Source organism: Mirounga angustirostris, unplaced genomic scaffold (genome assembly GCF_029215605.1).
Source record: "Mirounga angustirostris isolate CCGP_5_RB_7025 unplaced genomic scaffold, mMirAng1.0.hap1 SCAF_2, whole genome shotgun sequence".
Classification (NCBI taxonomy): Eukaryota; Metazoa; Chordata; class Mammalia; order Carnivora; family Phocidae; genus Mirounga; species Mirounga angustirostris.
In genome coordinates this window covers 60,748,468-60,768,649 of record NW_026991710.1, presented here as the reverse complement: position 1 = coordinate 60,768,649, position 20,182 = coordinate 60,748,468, and the positions used below count along the sequence as shown (strand labels likewise).

The following is a 20,182-nucleotide window of genomic DNA, read 5'->3' as shown; positions in this document are numbered from 1 at the left end:
ATATTCACCCATTCTTTTTCATCCCTGATCCTTCTCCCCTTCCATCCATTATTTCTGTGATTTCACTCTGCGGGTTCTCCTAGCTCTCTGGCCATGCTCTCTCAGGCTGTTGAGGGCTGTTTGTTCACTTCTTAATACCCGTGCTCAGCTGCAACCTCTTCTCACTTGATAACTCTTCCTGACAATTCCATTGACTCCCTGACTTCAATTACAACCTAAACACTTACAGCTGAAACAGGGGTCTGACTTCAACCTCAGCTGCTGGCGGATATCCTCCGCCAGATTGTCCTCAAATCCAGAAAGCAAAAAAAGGAATTCATTTTTTCTTGTCTTCGTTCCAAATTCCCATTACTGGGGAATGGCATCGCAATCCACCCAGTTGTACAAGCCCAAAACCAGGGACTCTTGCTAGACTATTTTCCCTTCCCTCCGCATCCCCTCAGTCATCAAGTCCATCTGCTCCTGTCTCCCTTCCCGCTGTCCTCTTCCCTGGGTCAGCACTCTCACTGGGGCTCCTGCAATTACCACTATTGGCATGATTTAATTTTTTGAATAGGTAAACCGTTTACATTTTCAAAAAGCATAAAAGGGGTTTATAGCGAAAAGTCTTCCTCCACCCATCTCCCAGATACCCAGTTCATCTTCCCAGAGGCAACTGATGTTACTCACTTTTTTATATATATCTTTCCAGGAATATTTTATACAAGAATGTGTATTATATATTCTAACCCTTTCTTCCATCTCCAAAGTTGTAGCATATCATAGACAGTATTCTAATTGTTTTTTATGTGATACATCTTTGAGATCTTTCTTTTCAGTACATAAAGAGCTTTACTGTTCCCATTTCATGTCTGAATAGTATTCCTTTGTATAAATGCAACTATTTAAGCAAACCCGTTTGTTTCCAGTCACTTGTTATTATACACAATGCTGTAACCAAAAACCTTGTAGTCCATAATTTTGTCCAATCATTTATAAGATAAATTCCTAGAAGTAGCTGGGTCCAAGGATTTGTCATTTTGATAGACACAATGGCTTATTTTAATTTTTATTAAAGTATACAAGCACATAGGTTTAAGAATCAAATAATTCTAGATGATTTATTTTTTTTTAAAAAAAGGAACTTAAACAGATACCATTCTCAAAGGCACCTCTGTTAACCCTTTTTTTTTTTTTTTTTTTAATTTATCCCCATGACTAGGTAACAGGCTGCTTCGTCTATTTTCATGAGTTTTAGCATTATCCATCGCTCTACAATACGGAGATGAGGATTTGGCCTTCCTACCTGGGCCTCATTACACACTCGTATTCAACCGCACGCACACCTTTCCCAAGGGTCCTCCCTAAGGCAGATTTTAAGGGCCTTCCGACGGCACGCCCCCGCGAACTCGCAGCATTTCCCCACGCTTGAGACGCCCCACACCACGTGAAGCCACTAAGCCCCGGAAGCTGGCGGGACCGGGGGCGTTCCCGCTCCAACCCCCGCCCCCTGAGCCTTTCCGGCATTCCGGCCTCTTAGGCTAGGCCAGAAAAGAGGCGGAACTCCCCACTCCGAAGGCAGTTTCCCGGCGGGACTGAAAAGCCGAGTGCACCGAGTGTCGCGGGAGCGGCGCTTTGGTCCCCTGCTCCCGCGACATGGCCTTCAACTTTGGGGCTCCTTCGGGCACCTCTGGCACCGCTGCAGCCACCGCGGCCCCCGCGGGTGAGTGATCCTTCCGGACCTTCTCCCGGGGAGGAGGGGAGGCCTCCGGTCCACCCCCTCGTCCGAGATTCTCCAGTTCGGGGATCCGGGGGGGGGGGCGGGGATCTCCTGGCTGCTTGGGGATTTTAGGTGCTTCGGAAAAGGGCGGGCGGCGGCAAAGCGGGCCCAGGCGGCTCCTGAGGAGGCCGCGGGGGAATTCGAGGCCCAGCCTGTGGCTCTCATGCTGTGCGTGGGTCCCCGCAGGGCCCTGTCCTCCTGGGGGTCGCTTCCCGCCGCCGGGGAGCCCTTCTCGGAGAGACTGGAGAGCGGCTCCTCTTTCCCATTGCGGGAGACCCGCCCTGCCCTCCTCACCTCAGCCTCCGGCATCCGCGGGAACGCTTGCTCGGCTCCCTCTGCTGGGCTCGGCGAGGTTAGGGCTGGGGAGCCGCGGGCCCTGCCTTGCGGCTCCTTCGGTGCTGGCCCTTTGGTTCTTGCCGCGGGGACTTGACGCTCCTGCTCCTCTCTCCTGTCCCCACCTCCGCTTTCTTAACTCGTTTGGAGCTAAGTCAAGGTTTGTCTTTGTTCCCTTCTGTAAAACCTGCTGACTCTTCTAATCCTTATCTTGCTTTCTTTTTCTTTTCTTTCCCCTCTCCCGTTTTAAAATTTTCTTTGCCTACACGCCTATCAGGATTTGGTGGGCTTGAGACTGCCAACTCCACCGCCAGTGGGTTTAATTTTGGGGGTTTCGGATTAACTGCTAATCCTGCAGTGAACTTTAATATTGGGAATTTCGGTGTTTCTACTACCTCGGCGACTCCGTTCAATTTTGGTAACAGTCTGGCAAGTGCAGGTAGATACTGCGGGTCGTATGTGTAACGAATGTTGGGAGCTGGAGTCCAAGAATATTTTGTGGTTCCTAGTTTTGGAAAGAACAGCGACTTGTCTAATGAAGGGAAATTCATTTTCTAGTGTCGAATCAAAAACATTTGTATCCAGTTTTGACTGTCTTAAAAGATTTGGTATTAAGAAATCTTGCAAGTTATAACGTTCCTTTGTTAATCTTGTATTTGATTGAACAGACTATACCTTCCAAGTGATAAGAATTTGGAATGGATTATTATTTTGAGTAGAATATGTTTTCCAAATTGTTACGTATCTCTTCCAAAATAGAAGCTCAGCAGTCAGGCCCATTTCTCTGGGATTCTTGGACTCCTGCAGTCATTTTTTTTTTTTTTCATTTTTCCTGCATCTTTCATTGGAATTTCATTTGATTGTCCTTGTGTTTCCCAAAAGAAACAAGTCTTATACGAACAGCAGTATCCTGTCTTGTTTTTTTAAGGTGTATAACAACAATAATGTATTTCTTTGATCCACTCAGCAGATTAGGATACATTTCTATAAGGTATGTAATTATAGAAAGAGCCGCCGATTTTTTGCTGGATTTTTTGAGATATGAGCAGAGCAATTTAATTTATTGTCAGATAGTATTGAGTTCTAGTAGGTAGGCTAGACATCTTTGCATTAAAAAAAATAATGAAGATTTTAGTATCTATATAGGTTGAAGCTTATTGGAAATTTGCAAAACAAACTATGATGTGTATATATGTGTATATAAATTTAAAATAGGTCTGTATGTACCTCTTATAGTTATCCTATAGAAAAGTCTTGTTCCTCTGCTGCTCGTATATGAATTTATTGTCCATATTCTCTTACATTATGCCACTTCTGCCCATGCCAATTATATGCATTTGGTAAACATTATTTATTCCCTAAAATTTATTTGGGTATTTGTGCAGTATTTGTTACTGCAGTGCGAATATCACCTTGACATCTGATTTGAAACGTTTTGAAGAATACTTGAAACCTTGGATTCCAAAGATAAAGCTGTCCGTTATCGTTAAGGTATATTTTAAGTGATCATGTATCACTGTCATTGGTATGTTTATTATTCCCTGTTTGCTTAAAATTGGCAGTGGGTAAAACAACATTATTTTGAAATTTGTGTTTCCGAACAAAGCCACCCAGCTTGTAATTCAACAGCAATAAATAAACCTGTTGGTATTTGCTTGATTTCATGTTCATTTGGAGTTATCAAAAGTATTGAGTTGTGATAATATAATATAATAATATAATATATAATAATAATAAATATATTATAAAATATAAATATAAATAAATTATAAATATATAAATATAAATATAAATAAATTATAATATAATATATAATAATAATATAATATAACTATATATATAATATAACTATTTTAACCACGTTTATATATGTTCATTAACTGAGACTTCAGCAAAGGGATGATAGAAATTCTTGTTTATTTTGTATCTTTGCAGAGCCACTATTACTAATAAACATTTTTGGTATTAGGAAGCATGATAAGATACTAATATTGTGTAGCCAATTCAGAATATATCAATAGTTTTTCTGTAGGAGTGAAGAATAATGAAAAAGACTGAGAACAATGTTCTATACTTTCAGGTGATTTTTTTAATCAAAATGTTTACGGTTTCCAATACTGCAAATAGAACCTACAAGAAAAGAGGATTTGGTTATGGCTACAACATGCAGTCTATTCTTAAGTAATTTTCCAAATCAAAATTATATGATGAATATCTGAGGGTTGGGGTTTTTTCCTTCTTATATCTTTTATGTAACATGAATCTGTCTCTTATACTAGAAATATATGAGATTAAAAGTTAGAATTGCAAAAAACTGTGGCATAACTCAGCACTAATGGTTCAAATATTTTTCTTAAAAGTCTTCTTGGCACCACATTGGTAATCAGGTAAAAACTGACAATAAGAAAAAAAAAATATATTAGATTGGCTATATTCCATCCCATTCATATGTCAAGTTACATATGTTTAAGATGAGTTTCATTTCTAAACTTAACCTAAAAATGAAATTTGTAAATCTGTCAGTTGCCAGACTAGTGCAGAAAGCTGTGCTAGTTCTGCTCTCCTTCCTTGCTACTGCCTTCCATTTGTGGGTTTTTTTTTTTTCCCCTTACCTCTTCCTTCAAGAAACACATTCTTGTTGTAGGGATTTCATTATGTTTCCTTTGAAAAGTTCCTAAGTTTTCATGAAGGCTAAGTAGAAACATAAGCTAAAAGAGAATGTAAGTTAATTCACAGAAGCCAAAGTTGCAAACTGACACCACAGTCCGCCAGTATGATCTGTTTGACACACTGTTTTAAAAACATTTGAATTTTTTGCCAAAAAAAAAAAAAAAAAGTGAATTAGGGTTTAAAATTCTGTAAATTTCACGTAGAAAATCTAGATCTAATGTTTCTCTTGGGAAAAATAGGAATATACAACACTACTAAACTACCATTCTCCCGTAGCAGTAACCTGCTGGAATTTAGAAACTGCTGCCACTTTTAAAAACTATTCATGTTGTTTGTTTCACTTATTAATGTTCTCAGCCTAAATCTTGTAGGCATTTGAATTTGCAACTCCTACTCCAGAAAGTAAATGCATAATCATTTTAGAGTTTGTTAAGCATGGTAATAGGCTTAACATGTTTTATCACCTGTAACTGTTAATCAGCCCTTTAGTTGAAGGGTATATATTGCATTGTGGTATTTCTATTTTAAATACTTAGTCACTTATTTCTTGCAACATTGACTTTTTGATTAGTAATATAGTTTAAAAAATTGAAGTTGAAAGTAGAGAAAGGAAAAATTAGATCAAAATATTTTGTCTTTTTACGTGGCAATGATAAAATAATTTGAAAAAGAAATTACTTATGTATACAAAAGATTCTTCCTTTCTATTTATCCTTTTTAAATTAGGTGGGTTTGGAGGATTTGGGACAACATCTACAACAGCAGGTTCTGCATTCAGCTTTTCTGCTCCAGCTAACACAGGCACTACTGGTAAGAGGATATCTTAAGTCATTTGTAGAAGTGAATGAGCTAGAGATCAGATTTTTTTTTTAACTTAGGCAATTTACATTTTTCCTTCAAAGGACTCTTCGGTGGTACTCAGAACAAAGGTTTTGGCTTTGGTACTGGTTTTGGCACAACTGGAAGTAGTACTGGTTTAGGTACTGGTTTGGGAACTGGACTGGGATTTGGAGGATTTAATACACAGCAGCAGCAACAGCAAACTAGTAAGTATAAGAGGCCTTCGTCTTACTTCAAATATAAAACTGTAACATATAGCTAACATTGAGTGCACTGTTCAAAACACTTTAATGGATCTCTTTTTTTGAAGATTTATCAATATTATGTTCCACAAGACTCCAAAAGCTAATTCTCATGTTTATATATGATGATAGCAACTGGGGAGAAGAGTGATTGGCAGGATCAGGATTATAAAGTCTCTGTGTGTAATAGCATTCCATTTAAATTTTCCTTGTTGCTAAAAGTAACACAAAAAAGAAAACTGCACAAAAGTACACCCTAATGAATTATATCAAGGTGAACACCCTTGTAACCACTGCCTATGTCAGGAGGTGGTCTCTGGCCAGCCACTTGAGAAGCCCTCCACACTGTGCTCACAGTCACTTCCCTATCAGAGGAACTATAGTCCTCTTTCATGGTGATCTGTTCTTTACTTTATAGTTCTGTCATGTAAGTGTGTAAGCATTATTGTTTAGTTTTATTTGTCTTAAAACTTTGTAAGTTCCCCTGTTAGCCCTCTTTTTTTTTTGTTTTTCCAGTTTGTTAAAGAAATGAGATACTTGTCATACAGAATTTTTCAAGTCAGGACTTTACTGGATTGTATTCCTGTGGTATAGTTTAACGTATTTCGTTGTCTTCTCTGTTTCTTGTAAATTGGGTTGGATGTAGGTACCTATTTATGTTGATAGTTCAGTTTTTTGTTGGGTTGCAAGACTATAGGTCGTATTGCATTCTTTATCAAGAGGTATATAATGTCAGTCATGTCTATTCTTTGTCGTGTTAGCAGCAGCCATTGGTGATCATTACTTCGATCCATTAATTTATCAGGAGTTGCAAAATGGTATTACTCTGACTGTGACTTTTTTCCCATGTATTTGTTGGAATACTTTTATAAAGAGAAACTTTATCTACTATTTGGTGATTCTTTCCATATTTATAATTAGTTTTCAAAATAAAGAGTTGGTTCTCTATGATTCTCCAAAGGAGACCAATTAATTTTTATTTAATGTTAGGAACTTAAGTATTTCGGCTATTTGGTATTTTTTTAATCTGTTGCAGTTATTATCCTTATTGATACTTAAATTGTTCCATTTTTAGCCAAAGATACAAGCCTCTTCAGGTTGGCTTCCAAGTCCTTTGACACAAGCTTAGAATTAGTCTTTGATAGCTTCCTTACTAGCTGATATGGCAGTATGCTCCAGGGTTATCTTGTATGGGTTAATTTATTTAATTCTCACAAGAACTCTATGAAATAGTACTCTTCTTGTCTCCATTTTATAGGTGAAGAGAGGAAACTGAGAGATTGTGACTCTTCCATAGACCTCCCAAGATGTAGGATAGAAACATACATTCAAGTTCTTTGACTTCCTATGTAATGCTCTTTTCACTTTTCCAGTCTGCTACCTCTTAAAATCACTTTCATTTCATTGTTCTGAGGTAACTTGATTGATTGGCTAAAATTCATCCTACTCAGTTATTGAAGATTATTAAACATGAATTTCAAGAATTGTCTGGCCAATAGGACAAAGAAAATAGAATAGTAGTCTCAATTCTTCTTTCTAGTATTTCAGTCATTTCTCTTTGTTGGAAATCCAAGTACTTTAGGAGAAGAAGGGGAAAGTGAACTTTTTTTTTTGTTTCTTGAAATAAAGTCTCTCCAATTCTCAGGTATCATAGTTACACTTTCATTAGGAAAAATGGGAAATTGAATTTGGTTTTATTCATTTGCAGAACAAAGGGGCTTATTCAGTTATTAGCATCCACTTACTGACTGTATGTTGTATGTCAGGCATTGGTGATATAAGGTTGAAAGCCACAATTTCCTGCTAATAGCCTACAAGGAGACAGAATAACAAATATTTAATTAGAATAATAAACACCCAGTTATACAGAATACATATGTAATGTGAAAGCACTAAAATGAACCCCTACAAGGTGTTGTGGAATACAAAAGAAGAGCTGAATCTTGAAAGAATTAGTTGGATAAATTCAGAAGAGGGTATTCCAAGTAGAGGGGATAACTGATAAAAGCATCATTGCATGGCATATCATAATGAATTTGGGACCTGCTGCCGTAAGGAGTTTTGAGTTTAATCTGCAAAGATTATGGAACTGTTGCCTTATTTTTAAAACCCCTGCTTGTATGAGATGCTTGCTGTCTGGTAATACTGTTGGTGATACGTCTAATCTCAGCTGCTGACTTCCTGGACAGTACCTCTTATTCATTGAAAACTTTGGCAACTGGCTGTTAGTCTTCCTTTTCTTTTCAACTTCTGTCTATCTGGGTTATTTAAACATCACATGGCTATATATTCAAACAGCCATGCCATCTACCTTTTATTCCAAAAACCTCTTCCATTTCTCTTCAACAATTCTTACCCTGGACCTTGGCAACATCTGAAAATGTTCTAATTTCAAAATCACTGGTGTGAACATCCCACAACCTATTGTTCTTTTAGCCTGCCTTTTTAAATACTTCGAATATAGCTGTTCCTAGACCTCATTAGGTCTTTAGATCAGTGATATTTTCATTTAGACCATTAGACCATTTAGACCATTTTCCATTCTTCCATCAGCTCCTTCTTGTCTTCACTAACCTCTCTAATTAGCTTAGATTCCATGTCCTTCCATTTCAGTCACTGGTTGCCAAATGCTAAACTTTGTCATTTTATCATGTGCCTGAGGAGGTAAAAAATCCCACGCGGGTGAAAGCCCAACTGTCCCTCCGGATACTGCTTGAGAAAAATCACACAGTACAAAAGATTGAATAGTACCTCTAAATTCTTAATCACTGACTTAAGTTGGGGCCTCAACATTGCCTGGTAATCCTTAGAAGTTTATTTAATTTATTCTCCCACCTTCTGTAACACTTAAACCTTTGTTCTCTTCAAATCTCAGATTTCTCTATTCTTATTTTTAGCAGATGGCCTTGATCTCCACTTCAGAAAGAAAATAAAATCCCTCATTCCAGTTCCTTCATTTTCCCACTACCAGATCTGTTTATCTTCCTCCCTCTATACTCATCCTTTTCCCTTTTCACCTGTGCTCTGGATCTCATTCTTCCAAGCGACCCTTCTACTGTTGATTATTCTTTCCAGCAACACCCCTCTCCCCAAAATAGTCTTCAAGTTCTCTCCCCAAAGATCCTTCTTATCCACATTTAAACAATCTGAAGTTTCTTTTTTCTTAAAACAGTAACCAACTTTAATCTCACATCACATCTTCATAAACTACATGAAATAGTTATGGAAAAGGGGATCCCCTTCTGTTGTCTTCTGTTACCTCTTAGCCCACAGTGATCTGGATTCTGTTTTCTTTACTCAAACAGATAAGATCATTAATCCTCTCAAATCCAATGAATACTTACTTTCTACTTAAATGAAAAATTTAACACACAAAAATAAGAGTAAAACGACCCCATAGTCTACTGAATAGATTCAGCAAGTCAGAATTTGCCATACTTGTTTTATCTCTCTCCTTGGCTCCCCCGCTTTTTTTTTTTTGATTGCTGAAGTATTTTAAAGCAAATCCCAAACATGTCCTTTCACCCTCACTTTACTGTGCTTCTCTCTTTAAAAACATGGACTTCATTCCAATTCACCATTAATAATTCCTTGGTATCATCTAATACCTAGTCCTTAATCACATTTCCCCATATGTTTCATTAAGGCTGGTTTATTCAAATCATGATCCACACAAGATCCCCACATTCATTTTCTTGTTATCATATCTCAAGTTCTTCTTTTTTTTTTTTTCTTAGAATGAGAAAGCGTGTAGGGGGTGAGGGAGGGAGAGGGTGAGAGAGAATCTTAAGCAGGCTCCATACCCAGTATGGATCCCGATGCGGAGCTGGATCTCACAATCCTGAGATCATGACCTGAGACGAAATCAAGGGTCGGACACAACCAACTGAGCCACCCAGGCGCCCCTCAAGTTTCTTTTTAGTATAGAGAGTTCCCCACTCCTTTTTTCCCCCCTCAAGAATTGTTGGAGAGACTGGGCCAGTTGTCCTGTGAAATGTCCCCAATTGGAGATTTGTTTGCTTATAGTATCATTTAACTTTATCCCCCATTTTTCTGGTAAATGAAGTTAGCTTTAGGTACTTTAGATTCAAGTTTGACTTTTTGCCATGGATACTTTGCCAGTTGTGCAGTGTACTTCATACTGCATCACATTAGAATGTGTATCCCTCTTTTGGTGATGCTGAGATTGATCAGTGGGCTCGGGGGGGGGGGGTGACAGCCAGTCTGTCTTATAAAGTTCCCCATCAGTCTTTAACTTAATGATTTCATTCATTGATGATCATTGCCTCAGTCAGTTATTTTATTAGGAGTTGCAAAATGGTGATTTCCTAACTCTGCCCTCCCTTCCACACTAAAACTATTCTGTAAAAGAAGTTTTTTTTTTATTAAAGATTTTATTTATTTATTTGACAGAGAGAGACACAGGAGAGAGGGAACACAAGCAGGGGGAGTGGGAGAGGGAGAAGCAGGCCCCCCGCGGAGCAGGGAGCCTGATGCGGTGCCTGATCCCAGGACCCCAGGATCACGACCCGAGCTGAAGGCAGACGCCCAACGACTGAGCCACCCAGGCGCCCCTAAACATTACATATTTATTTTAAAAGGAAGATTTGTATTACTGCTATAAATTTTGGAAAGCCAGTATCATCTGTAAAGATAGGATAACTGAAATTAAGCACACAGAAAATGTAATAGTGTTAATAGATTCTAGCTAATACTTTTGCCTTAAGCTCTGAGCCTTAGACTTCTGCTTTCCTTTGGTAAAATGTGAGATAAGCAGGTGTTGTGAGTCATTAAAGGCAGACTAGTACCAAACTGAGACTTTTAAAATATATTATCAGATAATTAAAAGATAACTTCTTGTTATGTGAATTAGTCTATTTAGTGGCTCAACTGTTCCCTGACAGCTATAATTTCATGTACTGGGGATACTTACTTAATCTCCCACTTTGGAGATACTGATCTAACAACTTTACCTTTTCTGTTGGAGAAATTGTAGCACAGAGAAGTTAAGTGACTTACCCAAAGCTACACGGCCTGCTAAAGCTTTTAGCTTAGAATCCTAATGATTAGTTCATTTGTTGTTCTTTTTACTATTTCTTTGTAGTAAGAGAAGGAAAAGTGATCAAGTTGATATTGATAAAACAATGATATAATGATGCTTTTTGCTGATTTTGTGTCCTCCAGTTTGTATTTATTACACACATGTAATAGTAATAAAGGTTTAAAAACCAATTCTGCAACTTCACAAACTTTACTTTTCCGTATCATATCCATATGCATTTTTTTTATGTGGGTCTAATATGAATCCAACTAGTGTACTGGTAATGGAATTACTTGTATTAAGATAATCATTAGAAAAGTTTAACATTATAAGGATTGTCCTAGTATATTAGTTTCCTAATGTTGCCCTAACAAAGTATCACAGACTTAGTATATTAAAACAATACAAATTTATTATCCTATAGTTCTGGAGATCAGAAATTCAGAAATGGGTTTCACTGGGCTAACATCAGGGTGTTGGCAGGGCCATGTTACTTCTTGAGGCTCTAAGGGAGAATCCATTCCCTGGCCTTATCCAGCTTTTAGTCTCTCTCCCCGCATTTTCTGGCTTGTAGCCAGCCCCTTCCTTCGTCTTCACATCTCACTTTGACTCTGACTTCCCGTTTCCCTCCTCAGGACCTTTATGATTGTGTTGAGCTCACTTAGTGATAATCCAGGATAGTCTGAACTCAATCTCTTAATTTCATCACATCTACAAAGTTTCTTCTGCTGTGTAAAGTAACATATTTACAGGTTCTGGGGATAGGATGTGGACATGATGGGGGGAAGGGGCATTATTCGGCCTACCATACCTAGGATCTGAATTGACGGATTTTTTTTTTTTTTTTTTTTTTTTAAATACTAACTACGGGGTACATTTCTAGCATTAGGTGGTCTCTTCAGTCAGCCCACACAAGCTCCTACACAGTCCAGCCAGCTGATAAATACTGCAAGTGCTCTTTCTGCTCCAACGCTGTTGGGAGATGAGAGGGATGCTATTTTAGCAAAATGGAATCAGCTGCAGGCCTTTTGGGGCACAGGAAAAGGATATTTCAACAATAACATTCCACCAGTGGAATTCACACAAGAAAATCCCTTTTGCCGATTTAAGGTATTAGTATTTCTTTTGATCCTCACTTGAAGAGTGTGTGTAAGAGAGAATGTGATATTTGGATTAAAATACGAAGGAAACAATTGCTTGGTCTTTAGTACTCCTTGAATATGGTACAATTATACTTTTGTTTTAAAGATACAGAAGTTATTAAATTGAAGTGATTTCTTACATATATGTGATTGAAGGTGACCAGAGTATGAATGAAGGAAGGTATGATCAGAATGTAATTTAAAACTGAGGAAAAAATGTTAACGAAAGGGGAGTGGTCTGCTTGGCATCTATAAAATGGAGACCCAAAACTAAATTTGGTGATACTCATGTAACATTGTCCAGGAATGTATACCCCAGCCAGCAGACAGACTGTATGTGCTGTTTGGCATGTATAATTCTGTTGTCAACTATTATAACTGGATGCTAAAGCCATTAAAACAGTATAATCTTTTTCTTTCTAATTCCATGCCTACCAAACAACCTTCTCATTTGAATTTGGCTTCTCAGAGATTGTCTCATCAGCCAGTGAGAGTATTTAGGTCAATTCGATGGCATATTTTTAATAACTAATGTATTGCAATCCAGTTTATACTTCAGCTACTTTTTTTTTTTAAGACGTATTTAATAATTTTCTAGAGAGAGTGCATGTGTGCGGGGGGCAGAGGGAACAAGAGAATCCCAAGCAGATTCTCTGAGTACGGTGGAGCCTGACTTGGGGCTGGATCCCACGACCCTAAGATCCTGACCTGAGCCAAAACCAGGAGTCAGACACTCAACCAACTGAGCCACCTAGGCACCCCAGCCACATTTCAGTGGCAAAAAAAACAACAACACTTTTTGTTGCCTGTGTCAGTCTCTAATCAATATGTATGTAAGCTTGTGTTTGGAGCTGCAAGGCTGAGGATCAGACCCTTCTCAACATGGTTAAACAACAAAAAGTGACTAGCTTATCTTACTAAAGAACATCTATCTCCTCACTCTAATAAAAAGAATTTTTAAGTGTTTATAGTTGAAATTTTATACTTTTGTTTAGTGACTAAGAGCTATACAGTGGACATAGGTTGAATAGAACTTCTTTTTTAAGTTGATATATAACATACATATGATAAAATGAGAACTAGAATTCTTTTTTAAAAGGTGGATTATTGGGCTCCTGGGTAGCTCAGTTAGTTAAGCATCTGACTCTTGATTTTGGCTCAGGTCATGATCTTAGAGTCGTGGGATCCAACCTTGTATAGGGCTCTTTGCTCAGTGGGGAGTCTGCTGGAGATTCCCTCTGTCCTTCTCCCCTTACCCCTCCCCCCCCAAATAAATCTTTTTTAAAAAGTTGCATTATAAGTGATGACAAAAGAAAAGGCTTCTGTCTAAAAGAGTAATTCCTTAGAAATTTGTCATATTTAATATTATGTTAAAAACTAACATGCTTTGTAAAGTTTTATATTACATGGAACCATAAAATGATGTAGACATTCTTTATAGTATTTTAAGTTTGACAGTGTTATTCTACTTTAAAAGTATTTATATTTAGAAAAAAGTATAGTAATCATATCTTCGTATATCTAAAACTTAGTTTAACATTCTGTAAGTCAGTATAGTAAAATAAATTAGGTCCTGGTCCATGACTTTTGCAGTCATTTTTATAATGACATGCAGAATTGTTTCATCAGAATTCAGAAACACCCAGCAATAATGAATATCAAAGTTTTTTAGAGGAGAAGGCTATTTGGTTACTCTGTTGAAGAGAAAATTTTAATTTCACTGTAAGTTTATATTATTCTTGGGTAAAGTAGTTTCTCTTTATACTTGTGATGACCTAGGGCACAGAGTGGTGGGAAGAATAATTATTTCCTTCATTAGCAGACATTAAGCTGTTTTCCTTGTTTTAGCAGATATTTAACGTATTAATATTAAACATCTGATGTAAAATCTGTACATAGTTTTGATATTGTTTTTGTCATTCTACAGGCAGTAGGATATAGTTGTATGCCCAATAATAAAGATGAAGATGGGCTAGTGGTTTTAGTTTTCAACAAAAAAGAAACAGATATTCGAAGCCAACAACAGCAGTTGGTAGAATCATTACACAAAGTTTTGGGAGGAAACCAGACCCTTACTGTAAATGTAGAGGGTATTAAAACATTGCCAGATGATCAGTAAGTATACATTAAATACACCATTTATTTCTGTGCACCTTGGTCCAAAGAGAGTGATCCAATAGCGTTTTTGTTGATAAAGCACAAATTAAATCTTAGAATGTTATTACTCAGCTAGTGATTATTCAGTATTTATAACATTTGTTTAAAAGCATTTTTCTTAATCTTGGAGTTATTTTATTTTATATTTATTTATTTTTCAGAGGCGGGAGGGACAGAGTGAGGTAGGGAGAGAGAATTTTGCAGGCTCCACGCCCAGTGCGGAGGCCAGATGCGGGGCTTGATCTCGCAACCCTGAGATCATGACCTGAACCGAAATCAAAGAGTCGGACATTTAACTGAGCCACCCAGGCGCCCCTTAATCTTAGAGTTCTTAACTTACCAGATGCTAATAATTCCTTAGATTTTTCATTCAGAAACAGGAAGAAATGTTAATCATGGCTGTGTGTGCAAATCAAAGGCCACAAAGACGTTATTGGAAAGTTTTAACTGGTTACTGTTCATGCTCATTCATGGATAATAACTATGACTCATTTACTTCTTATGTCTTCGTATAATTTTCATACTTAGTGGCAAAAGCATTTACTTTGGGATATGCTGGGTTAGAAGAATTATTATTAGTGAGGTATAATAACTGAGATCAGGTAAGCTTCAACAGAATCTCCAAAGTACTTCTCAATTCTGGAAAAGATAGTAACATTTACATAGGACTTTGCAGCGAAGCAAACCTTTTACAAATATTATATGTCTGTCTCATTTTATCATTCAAGTTGATTTACAAGTGAACATAAAGTAAGGGTTCCTTATTTTCCAAGATTTAAGAGAATACTATTTTCTAAAACAACAATTTCTGTATTCAGCTAGCATCTTTCTAAAATCACATGCTGCACTGATATGAGTTGTAGCTATGAGTTGTGTGCTCTTTTATAACTTGGTTATTTTTCCCCCAGGACAGAAGTTGTCATTTATGTTGTTGAGCGTTCTCCAAATGGTACTTCAAGAAGAGTTCCAGCTACAACACTGTATGCCCATTTTGAACAAACTAATATAAAAACACAGTTGCAGCAACTTGGTGTAACCCTTTCTATGACTAGAACTGAACTTTCTCCTGCACAAATCAAACAACTTTTACAGAATCCTCCTGCTGGTATGTTTTTAGTCACAGAGTTGAGGAAATGAAAGATTTAGAAATATATATGCTTCCTCTATTTTGGGAGGTATTAGTTGGTTATTAATAAAACTAGTGTCTATCATGTCGGCTAATTTGGGACAAAGTTTTGAATGTTTTCATTGCATTTAGCTTTTTTATTCTATAGCTAATATGCTTGTTAGAAATGTTGGGAAATGACAAACTAAAGAAAAATAATCCATAATCCATCTACCCAAAGGTAATTCACTTTTAATATTTTTATTTTTTTCTAACTTGTGCTGAGCATTCAAGTAAAACCTAAATAAATGTGTTCTCACCAAAAAAGATTGTAAATGGCATAACTAGATTGACTGTATTACAGATCCTCTTTATCTCCTTTCCACAGAAATAGCTACTACTAATAATTTATTATACTCTATTAGTCCCTTATCTGTGATTTTAATATGGCATATGTACATGGAAATCCTTAAAAGGATTTTGCATTGTACGTTTACTGCAACTTGCCTTTTCTTTTCTTTTTTTTTTTTTTTTTTTAAAGATTTTATTTGACAGAGAGAGATAGTGAGAGCAGGAACACAAGCAGGGGGAGTGGGAGAGGGAGAAGCAGGCCTCCCGCTGAGCAGGGAGCCCAATGCGGGGCTCGATCCCAGGACCCTGGAATCATGACCTGAGCCAAAGGCAGACGCTTAACGACTGAGCCACCCAGGCGCCCCTACAACTTGCCTTTTCAATTGTAGTATTTCATAGCACTTTCCATCCCACGACAGTACATGAAAGTAAATATTCTTTTTAAAAATCTACATGGAATACCATGGATGTACCTTACTTCACTTAACTTCTATGTTATTTCCACCTTTTCATTATTATAAACTATGCAACAATTAACATCCCTATAAATATGCCTTAGAACACGTGGATATGTATTTTAGAATAGATCTCTGGTAATGAAATTTTTGAGTTAAGATTATGTATATTTTATGTTTTGTTAGAGACTGCCAAATTGCTCTCCAAAGAAAGTTGTACACATTGTAACAGGAATGTCTTCTTTTTCTCATATTTCTTTTTTAATATTTTCTCATTTTGATCTTTTTTTGCCAGCAATGAGATTGTCAGTCTCTTTTAATTTTGCCATTCTGAATGCAAAAATCACTTACTTTCATTAGCATTTCCCTGATTTCTAGTCAGTTGAGCATCTTTTTATATGTTTATTAGCCATGTTTGTATCTTTTGTGAATTAACATCTCATGTTCTTTACCCATTTTCTATTAGATGTTTTTGTCTTCCTTTCTGATTTATAGGAGCTCTTTCTATATTCTGGAGGTTAATGTATTATCCTATAGATTGTAGGTATTTCCCTTCAGTCTATAACTCTTTTTTTAAGCTTATCCTGCAAAAATTTTCATTTTTGTAGTGGTCATATTGAATAGTCATTTTTCATTACAGCTTCTTTAGGAAGGCCTCTCCCATACAAATATTATAAAAACAGAATAGTTTTTTTCAGAAAACATATTTCTTCTTTTTGGTAGGTGTTGATCCTATTATCTGGGAACAAGCCAAGGTGGATAACCCTGATTCTGAAAAGTAAGTATACCTTCATCTTATTTTCATGTAAGGACTAAAATTTGCTAAAGAATGTTGACCCCTGGCTGGTTCAGTTGGTAGAGCATGGAACTCTTGATCTCAGGGCCATAAGTTCAAGTCCCATGTTGGGCCTGGGAGCCTACTTAAAAAAAAAAAAAAAAAAAAATGTTGACTGATAAGGCCATATAATATGGTGAAAACCTTGACATCTGAGTATCACTCCCCTAATTATACTTGCCTTTAAAAGTACAATTTTTGACTGAACTTTATTTCCTCATTTGTAAAATAAAGTTGAATAAAATCTGATTTAACACTGTTGATTTCATAGTCATTGATCTGCCTTTGAACCCTAGAAATTTATTGTGAAATTACATGAATGTTATTATGAAAAACCCTAATTTCTTATACTTTGTAATAATAGTAAAAGGCTTAAGGTCTGATAATTGACCACTTGGATTTCTTCAGGTTAATTCCTGTACCCATGGTGGGTTTCAAAGAACTTCTTCGAAGACTGAAGGTTCAAGATCAGATGACTAAGCAGCATCAGACCAGATTAGATGTAAGCATTTAGCTTCATTCTCTGCCTCTGGGAATAGTAAAAAGAGATTACAGACACTTCTTTTTACCATGTGGATTACTGTTATGTCTTAGAGGGAAACAGTATAGCGTTATGAGCAAATTAATAATTACAGTTTTGTGCAACTACTTAATATAGAGCCTCCAAAATCATGTAAATCTGATTTGGTATATTTTAACAAAGAATTTAGAATTGTTGGCTTAGCATTGCTATTAGGCTGTTATTTCCATTTCCAGCCAGGGAATGCATATTATTATTATTTGGCGGGGGGGGGGGTGTTCTCCTTTTTTATTTAAATTCAATTAATTAACATATAGTGTATTATTAATTTCTGAGGTAGAGTTCAGTGATTCATCAGTTGCATATAACACCCAGTGCTCATTCCATCAAGTGCCCTCCTTAGTGCTCCTCACCCAGTTACCCCATCCCCCCTCACCGGCCCTCCAGCAACACTGTTTCCTATAGTTAAAGAGTCTCTTATGGTTTGTGTCCCTCTCTGTTTTCATCTTACTTTATTTTTCCTGGGTTTGTTTCTTTTACTGAGCAGAATCATGCTGTATGTATTGTCCTTTGATGTGCTTGTTGGAGATGTTATCAGCCTAGCACACTCCTTTTATCCATTATATATTCCACAGAATTAGTGTCACTATTTGGGTTGCTTCATTCTGCTGTTATAATTATGCCCACTTTTGTGCACAACCCAGCACAGGGGCTGGAATTTGAGGGGAAGGTGTGTTGACTTGGCATTGAGCAGGTGGCAGGCTGTGCATGCTGACTCTTGCAGGAGGGCGGCTAGACTGTGAATTTGGGACCCACAGGCCGATGGCATCCATGTGTGATGGGGACATGGCTGGTTTTGCTTTTAACTTTTATTTTTCTGGGAAACTATCTCTCTTTCTATTCTGAATGAAAGCCTTGCTGGATAGAGTATTCTTGGCTATAGATTTTTTCCTTTTAGCACTTGGAATTTATCATGCCACTCCCTTCTGGCCTGCAAAGTTTCTGTTGAAAAAACACACTGATAGCCGTATAGGGTTTCCCTTGTATGTCACTGCTTTCCTTTCTCTGCTGCTTTTAAAATTCTCTTTATCACTACTTTTGGCCATCTTATTTACTTTGTGTCTGGGTGCAGACCTCTTTGGGTTGGTTTTGTTGGGGGCTGTCTGTGCCTCCTGGATCTGGATTTCTCTTTCCTTCCCCAGATTCAGGAAGTTTTCAGCTATTATTTCTTCAGACAAATCTGCCACCTTTTCTCGCTCTTCTCCTTCTGGGGTCCCTATCATGCGACTGTTATGCTTGGCAGTGTCACTGAGTTCCCTGGGTCTGTTCTCATTTTGCATATTTTTCCCCTCTCATCCTCTCAGCTTACTTTCCATTACTCTGTCCTCCAGGTAGCTGATCCGTTCTTCTACTTCTCTTGTTTTCTGTTTATTCCAGGTGGTCTATTTTTATTTCCATCTAGTGAGTCCAATAGCTCTAATTGGTTCTTTTTTGTATCTCCTATCTCTTGGTGGAGGGTCTCATGGAGGTCCTGCACTCCTTTCTCAATTCTAGTGCGTATCTTTATGAGCATTACTTTAAATTCTCTATCAGACATATTACTTATCTCCATTTTATTTAGGTCTCTTGCTGTGATTTTGTTCCACTCTTTCATTTGGGACATACTCCTCTGTTTCCTCATTCTGTCTATTGCTGTGTCTGTTTCTGTGTGTTAGGAAAGACACCTACATCTCCCGCACTTGAAAGTAGTGGCTTTAGGAAGAAGAGGTCCTGCAGCGCAATGTTTCCTTTTCACCAGAAAATGGTGCTTCAGGGGTGTCTCCTATGTGTGTTGCTACAGGGGTGTCCTAGCGTTGTGGCGGAGCTGTGTTTGCCTTTAGTCCGGTCTAAAGTGGCTCTCTGCCTGTTGTGGGCAGAATCCGGTGCCCGTGTTGTTAGTGGGCCGGTCCAGGGCTGCCTTGGGCTTGAGTTGAGTCAGACCAGGCGTTTGCCAGAGATGCAGGAGCACCTAACTGCAGGCACTGTCCTTGTGTAGTCCCCTGAGAAGCTTTTGTTGGTGGGTGGGGCCTGCAGTCAGACCCACTGCCTGCCCCCAGCACACTGCTGGGGTCACAGTCAGACTGGTGTGTGGTTATCTTCCCCTCTCCCTGGAGCAGGACTCACTGTGGAGTGGTGCTGGCCCTTGTCTGGGCCGTGCGCACACTGCCAGGCTTGTGGCACCACTTTGATGGGATTTTACTAAGAGCGATTGGAGGGGGTGGATTCGTTCTAGCCTCTTGTCTATGCCGGGCTGCAGAGAGTCTGTTCTGTCAGTTTTCGGGCTGCTTTCTGGGTTATTTATGCCGACGTGGGTGCTCTCTCGGTGGCCACGTGGCAAGAGGTGAGCCCAGGGTCCTCCTACTCTGCCATCTTCCTGCAGCCTCTCGCATATTATTTTCTTAAACACTTATTTATGAGGCCTTACCAAAATGAAGGTTATAGTTGTGATTCTTTTTGTTGGCATAGTTTAATTGTAGATTAATGAAGCACACTTAAATTATTGAATGCTTAAATCTACGTAATATCCTTAAAGGTTCTTAAAGGTAACCTCCAAATTCTTATGTGGAATTCCTGATAACATACTCATTCAGACTGAATAGTGAAAAGCTTACTGCTTTATTTATTTATTTTTAACAGAACAAAACCCCTGTTCTTTTTTTTTTTTTTTTTTAAGATTTTATTTATTTATTTGA

At 37.8% G+C, this 20,182-nt stretch overlaps 1 protein-coding gene and 1 long non-coding RNA gene across 4 annotated transcripts in view; one reads left to right on the top strand and one right to left on the bottom strand.

Annotated features, from left to right (window-relative positions):
- The first annotated feature begins 1,506 nt into the window (after positions 1-1,506).
- The window catches only part of NUP54 (nucleoporin 54), a 31,648-nt gene continuing 12,972 nt past the window's right edge, over positions 1,507-20,182 (top strand). Inside the window, exons 1-8 of one of the 3 annotated variants that reach the window (XM_064584641.1) lie at positions 1,507-1,702; positions 5,489-5,572; positions 5,665-5,808; positions 11,769-11,995; positions 13,955-14,142; positions 15,093-15,289; positions 16,819-16,873; positions 17,339-17,432. In XM_064584641.1, the coding sequence (XP_064440711.1) occupies positions 1,636-1,702; positions 5,489-5,572; positions 5,665-5,808; positions 11,769-11,995; positions 13,955-14,142; positions 15,093-15,289; positions 16,819-16,873; positions 17,339-17,432 (1,056 nt within the window). In that variant the 5' untranslated portion in view covers positions 1,507-1,635. The remainder of the gene's footprint in view (positions 1,703-5,488; positions 5,573-5,664; positions 5,809-11,768; positions 11,996-13,954; positions 14,143-15,092; positions 15,290-16,818; positions 16,874-17,338; positions 17,433-20,182) is intronic. The other 2 variants (XM_045880972.3, XM_045880971.3) reach the window with 2 other exon arrangements.
- LOC129045989 (uncharacterized) overlaps positions 6,395-20,182 on the bottom strand; it is a 34,614-nt gene continuing 20,826 nt past the window's right edge. Inside the window, exon 2 of the long non-coding RNA XR_008506588.2 lies at positions 6,395-7,655. This is a non-coding gene — a long non-coding RNA (uncharacterized LOC129045989). The remainder of the gene's footprint in view (positions 7,656-20,182) is intronic.